Genomic DNA, 13,847 nt, shown 5'->3' on the forward strand with positions numbered 1-13,847 from the left:
TGCCAAACTAATTCATTTTCATTTTCAGTGCAGCTATTGTTTTTAAGTATATATGTATCTCCCAAGTAACTCAACATCTTAAAGATTCTTGACCTCTAGGGTATTTTAAAACCTGTTTAGTTCTTTGATTTTGTGTTTGTGTGTTGGGTAAATGATGATATTTTGTATCAAGTAATTTGGCTACTGAATAATTTCTTAGTGCTCTTTGTTTAAATTAAAAATGAACTATACTTTTAAGTTTAAATTCATCTTACATTATTACTTTGACCCAGCAAATGAAATTTGCATTTGTGTTTACTCTGTAGTTACAGCACATCACAGGTAGTTTGGACTGCGATGTGGTACGTGGTATCAGGTGGTGGTGATTGACACTTCCTGGATATGTCTTCTACGCCATTTCATGCAAATCATGTTTGATGAGACTGCTGCATCAAATCACATTTCTTTCTGATTATAGCCCTTGAAAGACGAGAATCCAGACTTTATTCCATCCAGGAAAGGAAAGCTCGCTTTTGAATGCTTACTGTTTTTACAGCATGCCCGCAATGCCTTGTAATTATTAGCACTTAAGGAAGAAATGATGGGCATTTTCTCTTACCAGATCTATAAGTAGAAACAGGCAAATGTGGTAGGAGATCCTTCTAGCTGTCAAACATTGTCAGGCTTGCAAGGAAAGAATGCAGTTTAAAATGCAGGTGACATAATACCCAACATCCTCCACTTGCTAGTGGGTTTCTTATTAATCGTGATTACCATACATTATCATACCATCAAATTTAATCATATCAATGAATTCCCATCTGCATCAGTAACAGGAGCAGCTAAACACTGTGGTAACAGCTATTAAAGAAGGTGGTTTATCAAATTCAGTAACCCTTTAACTTGACTTGCTGTTCTGTCAGCATGCATTGCATGTGTTGGATAGAGATAGGGCTGGGTTAACACATTCGCTGCCATGTGAGTTGCATTCACCCCACAGTAGTTTTGAGCCTGGGGTCTCGTGAAGCATATGTAACACACATGTCTCTTCATCTTGGGAGTTGCAAGAACTGTTTTTTAAGTTGTATGTAACTCACGTACAGACAACAATAAACAGTAACAAATATTTCATTAAATTAGGATTGTTTTGTTTTTGAAGTTTTTATTCTGTTTTCATAATAAAGCACTGTGGCCCCAAGGAAAAAATTTATTTTTCTAGTGTGGCAGTCAGCGTGTTAAAGTCCACACTGATAACTCAAAGGCCAGGGAATACTCATTGAAATCATATAAAATTGGTTTCTTTTAGAATAACTGTTAGAGCCATTCAGCTACTTTGTAAAAACTTCTTTTTAAAGTGTGTCATAAACTGCAATTGACCCTTGAACAACACAGGTTTGAACTGGGCGGGCCCAATAACATGCGGATTCTTTTCAAGCAAACACAAGCGGAAACTATGCAGCATCCTAGGGATGCGAAACCGCAGATGCAGAGGGCCAAGTTTTCGCATGCTCAGGTCCTGCAGGGCAGACTGCAGGATGTGAGCGTCCTCAGGGTTTGTGTGTACTCGGGTCCTGGAGCCAGTCCCCGAGGACACTGGAGGACGACTGTATTTAGCTCAATGGCTAAGTAAATCCGTTACATTGACGTGAGCACTTTTGTACATTCTCTTCAGATAGATGGTGTGGCATAGATAGACTTAAACTCAAGTACAGTTTGCCCATCTGCAGGTTATTAGTTTTGCCTATGAAAGGTTGGACAGTAACACAAAGTTTCAAAGGCTTGGAACTCCTCTCTGTGCCAAGAAAATCTCTGATGTTTCTAGTGATGTGTCTTGCTAATAATAAGCACAGCAGTTTTTTTGTTTTGTTTTAATATTCCCAGGAGTCTTTGACAGCCCATAATTTTAAAAACGTAGTTTTTACATAAACTTTAAAAGTCCTATTTTATCATAAATCATCAAAAAGCAAATCTTCCAAAAGAACAATTTTTTGACTTTGAAAATTTAGTCCTTTTGGTACATGGTCTGTGACTGTTGACTGACGAAGGTGGAGAGCAGTTCTGCCCCGAGACCCCAAGCTGCGCCTGTGCTCAGTCCCTCTCTGCCAGCTCCTGGCAGCCGCCACGTGTTTTCTGGTCCTGTAATTTTGTCATATAAGGGGAATCATACAGCACGTTTCACTTGGAGTCTGGCTTCTTTCTTGTAGCATTACGAATTTGACATCTACCCGTTTTGTCGTACCAGTTGGTGGTTTGTCCTTTTTTACTGCAAGGTAGCGTTCCGGTGTATGTATGTAGCACGGTTGCTTATCCGGTCACTGGGTGGACATTTGTATTATTTCCAGTCTTTGCTGTAACCATTTGTGTACAGCTTTTTGTTTGAACATTAAGTTTTCAGTAAATGCCTGGGAGTGGGATTGTGGCTCATAATGCTAAGTGTATTCACAGTTTAGAATTTTGAGACAAACTGTATGTTTTCGTTTGATATAGCTAATACTGCTTTGCTTTTTTAATCAGTTCTTTTTTTTTTTGAATGTACAGTCTTCCTAGAGCATTTATTGTTAAAGATTAGTGGTAAATAAAAAAAGTGAATGATTACTAGTTTCCAGGTTTTGCTCAGAGCTTGTGTTCAGCATCCTTGTGGAGCAAAAGTATCATTATTTTCTCCATTTTACAGATGGGGAGTCTGAGTCTTAGATTAAATTGCTTAAGTTCCCATAACTGGATGCAGGAAGTAGGACCAGAACCAAGGCAGTCTGTGTCTAAAGTCCATTCTCTTAATTCTCATGCTGTACATTCTCCCTGAATATTAAATTACACTCAGCAGACTAAGTACAAAAACTGGAGTCCAGTAAGTTGAATCATAGTGTAAGACCATGGCCGTCACTAAAGACTGAAGGAAATTTACTATGGCAGGGCCACAGTCATTGGATGGAGTGGTGTAGGAATAAAGAGTTTTTCATTTTATGAAATTACATAAATAATCTTTTGTGGGTTCGTCATAAGTAGTATTTCAGACTAAAGAAAAATTTTTTTAGCTTGTGGGTGATCTTGTTTCACTGCTTGAACCAATAACATTATCTTAATATATTTAGGTTTTATGTGGTGATTTATTCCCCCAATATGAAACCTAGTTCTTGGCACTGGGTATCCACTTCTTTAAAATGTTTAGAATGCATCTATATAAAAATATCTTGCAGGAAAATGAATATAGGTATTTAGAGAAGGCACAACCTGATAGAAAAAAAATCTATGGAGAATACTGAAATAAGAGGATTAAAACATTGTGATAGAAGGCTGTAATTTTAATCATGTTAGGGGTCGCTAGTGGTCTTTATTCTTTGCATTTAACCCATTTAATCAGAATTAACTGAGAGGTGTTCTTAAGTGTCGGTTTCTGACATAGTTCTTTGCATTTTAAGTGAGATTAATAAAAGAAAACATGTTATATGGAAAGGTTGTAATTTATTGAAAGATTCATGAAGTTTCAATGACATTGTTAAGGATATTTAATTAGTCTTATTAAAATATACTGACTGACCCTTTTAGGGAAGCTGATAAGTCACATAATAGCTGTTAGAACCTTTTTATTCTTGGCTTTATACGATTAACTTTGTGCTAAGCAATTTATGCAAAGTTTTTCATCTTTTTTTTTAACCGAAGTTATCAGTTTTTCCTGAATAGGATTAATATAGATAACATCATGTAATTAACAAGAGATGCAAAAAAGTGAAGGTACAATTGGTATAAGAATTTTATGAGAAAGAATGATAATTTCTCACCTTGGATTTTTAAAGGGATATGAAGAAAAGGAAAATAGAGCAATTATTTGAAAGGATTAAAGTAGTCTTTTCTTTCAAAAGGTAGAATTACATTAGTGCTAAAAGTTCTGTTAAGTGAGGTGTTCACAACTCACTAACAGTTTTAAAATAATTCTGCATTTGGTAGAGGGAATTGTTAATTCATTCTCCTTTATTCCTGTGAAATGGTAGAAGTTAATAAAGGAATGATCACGTCAAGAGAACCTCTCATGCAGTGTGTGTCGGACTTTGGAACCACGTCTTACATGGCATTGCCTGCAGACTGATTTGTCTCCGCAGGAGCAGCGTGCTATCATGAAAAGAACAGTTTATAAAACAGGAGTCCAAGAATGTGGGTTCTTGTCCTTAGTTCTCTTCATAGACAGTATAACCTTGATTAATTCATTTTAACTCTGTAAACCAGAATTTCTTTATCCCGTAAAGGGGGAGCTACTTGTCTGCCTGTTTGTTGGAGCTGTATTTGTGTCGGATACAAGACTGTACTTGGCTTGCGCAAGTCAGGATGTGAGTGAGGCTGCGTGTAACAGAAAACTCAGTTAACAAACCAAGTCAGGTGTTTTATTTTTTGCTTAAAAATGAGGACGTTCTGGGCTGGTGTAGCAGCTCTGTGATGTTATCAGGGAGCCATCTTTTTTTCCTTCCTTCCTTCCATCCATCCATCCCTTGCATGTGCTTATATGTATACCAGCCCAAAAGAAAAGGAGCGGGGGCCGAGGTGCAGGCTAAACTGAGGCAGCCCATCCCATAGCTGATGACCGCTTCTATTGGCCATACCCTTGTGACATGCCCACTGTTGTTACAACTCAGAATAAAGAGTTTTTAGCTAGGCACAGTGTTATCCTGAAGATAATTAAGGCTCTGTTACTAAGGAGGAAGTGAGAATTTATATTAGGTAAGCAATTAGCCATCTTTTCCATGTGGCTAAAACGTATGCCAGAATTTAAATTGTATAATTAGAGAAAACAGGAAAAGTGACACTGTGAGATTCACAAGACCTATTTGTTATTTCTCTTCTATTTAAAAAAAAATATGGATAACGATAGATCTTTTAGGATCTTATAATTTTAAAGTTTATTTAATAGAACAGTGGAAGCAACACATCTGCCTGGATGTTCTCTCCTGTGTTGGATATCTGACATTGCCAAAGAGGGGATCTTTTTCACTCGGTGTATTTCGTGGATCAGTCATTGAATTTCTTTCTGAATAGTGTCTTGCATTATCCACCCTTTTTTCTAATTCCTGCCACCACTTGGCCGATACGCAGGCATTTGTCATCTTAGAAAATGAACCATCCTGACTTGACTTCTTCCTGATTGGATTTGATTTATTTAACATTATAGTGGTCCTTTTCCCTGCGCCAGCCTCCCTCAGTGGCAGTCAGTGTGTATTTTAGCTTCTGTTGGCTCTGTGGCTTTCATGTCACAGTCTTAATACCCCTACTGCCCTTCACCTGGATGCTTCAGGTAATCACATCTCTCCTGTGTCATGCCCAGGCAGCTATCTCAAAACCCTCTTGTCCCATTCTTACTCTGTTTGACCAACCTCCAAAGTCAGAAATTTCCTTGTTTACTCACCTTGAGTCCACTATTTCTTTCTTAATCTTAGGTAGCATCTCTGGTCTTACCTCTTTTATGAGTCTGTCATTGGTTGATTAGGTGGTAACTGCTAATTTCTTTTATATGTACCGGCCAGCCATGGAATTTTGGGACTGATTAGGGAATGTGAAAAAAAATCGTTTGCTGTTCTTAACAAGTAACACATAACACAGCGTGTAGACGTACGTGCTCTGGAGGTCGACAGTCTGAGTTTAGATTCAGGCTCTGCTGCTTTCTGACCTTGTGCCAAGGAGAAAGTTATTTAAATGGTCAGAAGATTTCTGTGAGCAGAGTTCCTACCTCACAGGGTTGTGATAGGGGTTAAATGAGACAGTGCAGGGGCTGTGGGCCTCCTGGGAGGCCACCAGTGATTGTTAGCCAGCAGGAGCAGTGACGCGGGTGAGCCGGAGGCCTCCCGAGAACAATCCCCACTCTTTCCCAGCTGCTGGTGATGCAGAGCCTCTGAGGCCCAGAGAGGGGGAGCCCCATGTGCACAGGGCCTGGATGGTCGTTTGAGTGGGAAACACATTTGACGGTGCTAAGCCACTTAGGGTTTGGGCTGTGACATTAGTCTCCTGCCGCTGATGCTCCTGCACTGGACACTCCAGGGCATCCCTCTGCCCATCTGTGTACCAGTACTATGTCCCCCAGCACTGCAGATGCTTTCCTACTGATGGGTGCTGTTTCTCCAAGGACTGCTGGACACAGTGGAAGGGAAAAGAGAAGCCAGTCCCCACAGCCCTCTGTACCCGCCAGCCCACGAGTCCGGGTGTGATACGTGCGTGCTCTGAGCATCTTCTAAGGATCAGGCCACAGTCTAGGACTTTTACCTAAAACTGCACCTTAGCTCCACCCCATCCCCTTCCTGTCCTGCTTCCCTGAAGCCCTCGCGTAGTCAGGGACACACATGCCTATCTCAAGCCCTGCTTCTGCTGACCCGAGGCTCAGCCTGGCACATGTTACTTCTGCCCACATTCTGTTTGCCAGAACGGGGTCTCTTGGCCACATTGCCCTGCAGGGGAGGCTGGGTGCTGTAGCCTCACAGTGCTTGTAAGAAGACTAGGGCACAACTGTGGTGAGCTCCAGCAGTTTCTCTCCTTTAGGGGGGAGCATGGGAACTCATGTTTATATAAAGCCAAATAGCATCAATACGGATTTATATTTTATTAAGCATTCATGTTCATACAACATTAACAAGATAATTATTTTCATTTTTTCTATTAACTTTCATCCTTAGATATAAAGCCATTTTCTAGGACTTGGACAAATTCAGAACATTACATATATAGCTAGCATGTTGTATGGGTAGAGAGTTTTGCCATTATGAAAACTTGCTCCTATTAGATTTTGCTTTTCCTTGGACAGTTTCTGTCTTAAGGAGTTAGTTCTCATTTGTTGATCTGTATTTATGTATTATGTATGCTGTATTTATATTTATAATTTGAACCCTATAAAAATGCCTTGTTAATATTGTATGTGTGGGTGAATGATGATTACTAAGTACCGGCTTTTGAAAGTAAGAGGACTTGACTCAAGTCCGCCTGTGTAGTTTTATGAGTGCCTTGCATCTTGAAGGTGTATCGCTCTTAAATTAGATCTGTGGTGGGGAACGGGAGACTGGCTCGGGATGTGCCTTTCACGGCTGTGTGGGGAATGGACACGGCAAACTATATGCCACTTTCCATTTCTTCAAGGAACAGCTGTTTCTTAAAAATGGGGAGGTGGTCCCAAGGTGAAGAAGGCAGTCTGCATGTTCCTTTCACTTGTCTTCTCCGGTGACGTTACATATTTAGAATAGAAATTAACAGTATCTCTATCTTACAGTAAGCCAGAGAATTAGGTTCTTTTATTCTTCTGTCTCTATACCAGTGAGCTCCCCAGATCTTGGCCAAGTGCACTGTGTGTGCTTCACATCTGTTCAGCTCCAGGGCCTCGGGCAGCTCATTGCCCAAGGCCCAGGTCGGTATATCCTGGCCTTCTTCACTTCCTTCCTTTGGGCATGCAGCACGTACCTGTGCTTTGTGGGCAGCTGGTTTTGCAATGTGCTGCGGTACTTCCAGGCTGGGAAGATGAGGCTGGGGGAGCACCTTGCTATTAGAAATAGGCGGTTCATCCACTAAATATGTATTACCGCCTGTGTGCCAGGCACTGGGCCAAGCATGTACATGCACTAGTGTCTAAGACAGGCCTGGTCTCAGCCCTCACAAGCCCCATGGTTGAAGGGCAGAGAGAAGTGCGTGGGGATTGGAGAGGTTTAGGAGATGAAATTTCCAGGCTTTGGTTGCACCTGGTCCATGAGGGCTTTCTGTTTTGAACTCACAAGTGAGAATGCAGGGAGAAAATCTATGCTGACTTGTCTTTTACCATATAAGGAAGCCTGGAAATTGTCAGAAGCTATATATTATATTTGCAGTCTGGCTTGCTATCTATAGAAATGTCATGTAAAATTGGTAATGATACAGAGGATGAACTTTTGTTATGTGCTGGGTACTTTGCTCTCCCTATGAGAAAGGTACTGTTGTTATCCCTATTTTATAGATGAGCAGATGAGGCCCAGATTCAGTCATGAGCTCATGGCTACAACTGGTAAGTAGTCAGGCTGAAGGCACAGGCGGGGAGAGAGCAGTCAGTCCAGCACTGGAGTCCACTCCTCAGCTGCTGTGCTCCATGCTGCCTTAGGGAGAGGCGCAGAGTGCTGCTTTCTCAGCCTGAGCGTTTACAGGACTATCCGGAAGTTAAAAGTTGTGCTTGAATATTACTGATGAATTTTAAAAGCGTTCATGTTTCTAAGAGTTCTGTAGAAAAACTATCATGAGAGGGAGTTTGCAGGAGGCTTTGTTTTATATCACCAGCATTTGAATGCCAATGAATAAGCATTCAGACAGCACATGGATAGTATATAAAAGGAAAGAAAGTTTGGGGAAGATATGAAAATCACAATATTTAAATTCCAATGGGGGCAAGATTCGAGATCCTAATATGTTTTCAGTTTAATACAAAAGAGTATCTTTAGAAGTTAGGAATAAATAAGTAAATCATCTTCCAGGTCATCTGCTAGTACTTAGAGACCCAGAAAGTAATGTACCTAGTTCTCAGGCAGCTTGGAATTTTTGTGGAAAACTAAACACATCAACGTCTGAGTTCATTTCTCCTAATTCATTAACTACTTCCTTTTAGAAGAGGATGACAAGGATTAAGGAGAGTACTCTTCCCTGATTGCAGCCTGTGGCAAGTCAGAAACCAAAACTTAGTAGACCTTCCACTGGGTGGAGTGAAGCCAGTCTACTTTCCCAGTTACATTTTGCCTTATCCTGTAATGATAATGACTTATCTTTTAGAGGACTAGAAATTAATTGTCTGATGGAAAGAGGGGAGGAAGGTTTGTAGAAAGTCCTGCTGCAGCAGCCACACGACTTGTACAGTAGCCCCCCTTGTCTGAGTGAATGCCTGAAACTGAGGGTGGTGCCAGACCTTATAAATACTATGTTTCTTTTCCCTATACATACCTGTGATAAAGTTTAATTTATAAATTAGGCACAGTAATAAGAGAGTAACAATAACAACTAATAAAATAGAAAAATTATAACAATATGTCAGCATCTCTACTTTTGTGCTTTGAGGCCATTATTAAGTAAAATAGGAATTATTTGAGTACAAGCCCTACAGTGTTGTGACAGTGGATCTGGTCACTGAGACATCTGCTAAGTGACTGATGGACTGTGGGGCGGGTAGCGTAGACAGCAGGGACCATTCACGTCCTGGGCTGGGTGGAGTGGGATGGCAAGAGATTGCCACATGCTGCTCATAATGGTACTCAAATTTAAAACTTACCAACTGTTCCTGGAATTTTTAATTAAATATTTTTGGACCACAACTGACGTTGGGAAATGAAACCATGGGTAAGGGGGACTGTACTGTACTGTTGAGGAAGAGAACTTTAGACTCGGGGCTCTATCAGTCATGGCATTCACAGGTAACCACAGATTTTAGAAGATCCTGAAGCATTTTCCAATTCTCTAGAAGCCCAGTAAGAAAATTGGTAATAAATATTGAGGCATCACATATTAAGTAATGAAGACAGAAAGGTCAGGACCTCTTTCAGCTTGTTCTAATTGTGGGCAGAATGGAGGAAGTGAAATCAAAGAGAAGCACACGGCCTGCCTCCCTCCGGAGCTGGGGAAGAAGGGCGGGCGCAGAAGCTGCCTGCGCTGTTGACCGCAGTGCAGAGCTGGGTCCTGTGAAAACCAGGTGTGCCCTGGAGCTAGTCACACCAGAAAGGGGCGGTCATGCAGTCTTTCTGAATGCCTGATATATGGAACTTTCTTTACCCTTTGTTAAAATGGGTAAAATAGTTGTAAATTGATAAAAGTTTTCACACTGAGCGATGCTGATTTCCAGCTATTAATATAATAAAAGTATTTTTAAGGGTTAAGTGGAAATAGCCCCAAAAGATTCACCCCTCAGAAAGTCAGTTTTGCCCTTCCCGTCCTCCTTTCTGACACCCCCCAGTGTCTAATCTTTTGTCGGCTCGTGTCAGCGTGCCAGCCTCAGCGTGCCAGCCTCAGCGTGCCAGCGTCGGCGCAGTGGTAACTGAGGGAGCCAGGGCGTCTCCAGGTCTGGCGTGTGCTGACTACTTGAGGCTGAAAGCTCGTCAGCACACCGGTAGCATACTTTCAGCCTCTCTTACTGCTCAGCAGACTGTTATTTTTTCTAATGAAAAATCTGACCAAATGCAGTAAGAGTGAGAATTTCTATATATTTTTTTAAACAAAATAGACTTGCTAAAAATTATCGAGTAAATGACTTGTGGTAGACAATGATATTTAAGTGGAGGTGGATGAAAGCAGGGAGGGTGGGAGGGAAGTGCAGTGAGGATGGTGAGGACATTGAAGGCAGAGGGCACACTTTGCAGTTCGCTGGGTACCAGGAGATGGCTCAGAGGTGAAGTCATCACAGGCAAGCAGGAGAAGGAGCTGCTGGGCACGGGTGAAGGACTGCCAAATGACATTGATGGGCCAGTTAAATGAAATACAAGCTTTTAGTGATTCCGATTCACAAGACTTTCCGTGCCCCAGCCCTGGTAGTCTGGCTGGAAGGGGGAGACGTCGGGTCCTTGGGTCCACCTGTGGCCTGCGTCAGGTGTGTCTCCTGAAACAGGAAGGTGACCAGAGACTGAAGCAAGGACAGGAGAAAGTGAAGCTTCTGTACTAAAAGTTACAAGAGAAGCCAGTTTTCTGTAGTGCTTTTGCATTTTGGCTGAGACAGATATGCAAGAGTGAACATTTCCCAAGGTCATACTGTAGATGGAATGTGGAAGTTTGTATATATTGTGATGAAGTTTCTAGAATTCACATTTCTGAATTGGGTGTAGACTACCATTTTCATATCTAAGTTCAGGAAAAATTTGTTTTCCAAAGTCCCCTAATTTAATAATTTTGATGAGATTTCTATTACATGGGTTGAAACATCCTCCGATATGTTTTCCTTATGTCATGAATAAAATGAACTGTTGTGGGAGCTTGAACTGGTTTTTCTTGAGTATTGGAATCTCTGATGTGGTTGAGCGAACATAACATGATTTAAAAATACTAAAGTCCTGGTGTGACCTTGGACCAGGTTTCCATCTCTTCCTTCTCCTGTGTTGATGAGGTCGTGGGGGCCCTGTGTGGACAGTGAGTGGCAGAAGTCACTGCCATCACACCCAGGAGCAGTTCTGCCAGTGGACCCAGGGCACTGAGTCCCCTCTGGTCCTTATTCTGAAGTGGGTGCTTGTAAGTCTATTGGTACTTGACTGCCTTGTGTTGGATTCGCAGGGCAGTGGTTTGAGTTCTGTGAGAATGACTGCAGTTGCTATGTGGTGGGGAGGGTGGAGAAATGCTGGCTCAGGTGCAGGCTGCAGTGAGAACCAAGCAGGTAGAAAACAGCTTCCCGTTTACCTTGCTGGGGGCTTCCTGCCTTGCCAGCCACTTAGATGTTGAGTGTGTAGTGTGTTTTCTCAATTACAAATACATTCCTCAGTTGCTGCCGTTTACTGGGCTGGTTGTATCTTAATTGGCCTCTTTAGGTAAGGTAAGGGTAAGAAGGGATGCTCCCTAATGTCAGACATTGGTGTAGTGAGGATTTCCCTGATTTCACTTAAATTGATAAACAAAAACTGTAAGAATTTAGGCTTTGGAACTTTCTGTTTCACATGTTTCAATAAGTACCTAATATTTGTGTTTTTATAAAGATGTAATATTTGTATGTATATGTGTGTTTCCTAACCACTAGACAACCAGGGATAATATTTGTGTTTTAAACACAATTTTTTTGTTTTTATCATGTAGTCAGCAGTCTCTTCAGGGTTGGTGGTGTCCATGCCAGTGTTCATTTTGCATTGTTCTTGCTATGCCCTGGGTAGAGCGGACTTTTAAAGGGAGAAGGAAGGCAAATGTAGTTTGAAAAATGCATTTTCATTGTTATAGAATGTTACATTTAGAGGGAATAGCTAATTGTATTAGCAATAAAATGACAGACATGGCCTTAGAATTTTAAGTTTATAAGAAAGAATTGTCATTTTTATTTTTTTTTATTTTATTTTTTTTTTTTTGAGACAGAGTCTCACTTTGTTGCCCAGGCCAGAGTGAGTGCCGTGGCGTCAGCCTAGCTCACAGCAACCTCAAACTCCTGGGCTCGAGTGATCCTTCTGCCTCAGCCTCCCGAGTAGCTGGGACTACAGGCATGCGCCACTATGCCCGGCTAATTTTTTTTTTTTTATATATATATATATCAGTTGGCCAATTAATTTCTTTCTGTTTATAGTAGAGACGGGGTCTCGCTCTTGCTCAGGCTGGTTTCGAACTCCTGACCTTGAGCAATCCGCCCACCTCGGCCTCCCAAGAGCTAGGATTACAGGCGTGAGCCACAGCGCCCGGCCGAATTGTCATTTTTAAAAGTTGAGAAATAGTGGCTCATTTCCAAAGAATGAGGTGCTATTAAATGAAAATTAATTTGATGATAGTTAATAATTAATGAATTATTTCTTTTAGGAACAGTGAAAAATGTGACCATTTTTTTAAGCACTGGTTCTTATGTAAATACAGTGATTTAAAAAAATATCCTGGAGTACTTGAAAGGCTTCTTGAATATCCAGGAATACTTGAAAAACGAAGTGATTTTATTTAATAGTCTGTCTTTAGTAGAGTTCTACTAGTAACGTGTAGTTTTTGAAAAATGTTAATTTGTAAGAGATTGTTTAAAATTTTTAATTCAAAGGAATCCAACTAATATTTGTTTTGTAGTAATTCGATTTCTTAAACATTTCACATTTTCTTTTATGTCAGAGATTGCTGATTTTTGTTATGGTACAAGTTGAATTTCTTTTCCTTTTTTGAAGTAAAGCAGCTTCATAGCTGTAGCTTATGGTTGTGTTAAATAGGTAGCAAAGAATAGCATCTTTGAGAAGATAAATGTCATGAGCGTTCAAAGTAGACATTTAGTCTTTTGGATTACTGGGAAAGAAGGTCAATAATTATGTGGATTTCAATAAGCTTAAAAATAATATTCTTGTGCTGCTGTAATAATATTAAAACATTGAATTAATTTTTAGATGCTGCATTTTGATTTTTGGTACTTTCATTACGGTAGAATCACCTATTTTGTAATGTACTATCTTTTATATTTTCGTATGTACGGTCATAAGGACGTTTGGTTAACAATGGACTGCATATACAGTGGTGGTCCTGTAAGATTATCGCACCATATTTTTACTGTACCATTTCTGTGCTTAGGTATGTTCAGATACACAAATACTTACCATCGTGTTACAGTTGCCTCGGTAGGCTGTTTGTATAGTAACATGCTGCGCTGCGTGTAGCCTAGGAGCAACAGCCCACACCACACAGCCTAGGTGTGTGTAGTAGGCCGCACCATCTAGGGTTGTGCTAGCACGCCCTGTGGTGTTGTGCGATGAGCTCGCCCAGTGATGCGTGTGTTAGGCTGTATCCCTGTCATTAAGGGACACATGACTCTGTGTGTGTGTGTGTGTGTGTGTGTGTGTGTAGAGAGAGAGAGAGACACTCACTGACTGTAGGAGATAAGTTACTTGACGTTTTCAGAGGAAAACTTGGACCTACATATATAGTTCTCAGAATCACAGATTATTTTTCTGTCTTCCATCCCATTTTTCTGTTGTTGTTCTTTAGGGCCCTCCAGAATTCCCACAGCATACACCTGGACCTGTTCCCAACAACTTCAGTCAGCCCCCACGACTTCCTCTCCAGGACCAGTGGAGAGCCCCACCCCCACCTCAGGAGCGAGACCCTTTCTTCTTAGGAGGTATGTGAAGCTTGGGTAGCATGGAGTGACTTAAGAGAAGCTGTATTAGGTGATGTGCCTAAACACATGTATTTCTTAAGCTGCATTTAACTCCCGATAGGAGGTTTTGTTAAGAATGTCAGACTTTATACCATAGCAG

At 41.0% G+C, this 13,847-nt stretch overlaps 1 protein-coding gene across 5 annotated transcripts in view; it reads left to right on the plus strand.

Moving 5' to 3' along the window:
- Nucleotides 1-13,847, plus strand: part of RBM33 (RNA binding motif protein 33) — a 125,131-nt gene that overhangs the window by 69,361 nt on the left and 41,923 nt on the right. For all 5 annotated transcript variants that reach the window (XM_012786258.3, XM_020289629.2, XM_012786259.3 and 2 more), the window contains one exon: nucleotides 13,576-13,708. In XM_012786258.3, the coding sequence (XP_012641712.1) occupies nucleotides 13,576-13,708 (133 nt within the window). The remainder of the gene's footprint in view (nucleotides 1-13,575; nucleotides 13,709-13,847) is intronic.

The sequence above is a fragment of the Microcebus murinus genome, chromosome 9 (assembly GCF_040939455.1).
Source record: "Microcebus murinus isolate Inina chromosome 9, M.murinus_Inina_mat1.0, whole genome shotgun sequence".
NCBI classification, from domain to species: domain Eukaryota; kingdom Metazoa; phylum Chordata; class Mammalia; order Primates; family Cheirogaleidae; genus Microcebus; species Microcebus murinus.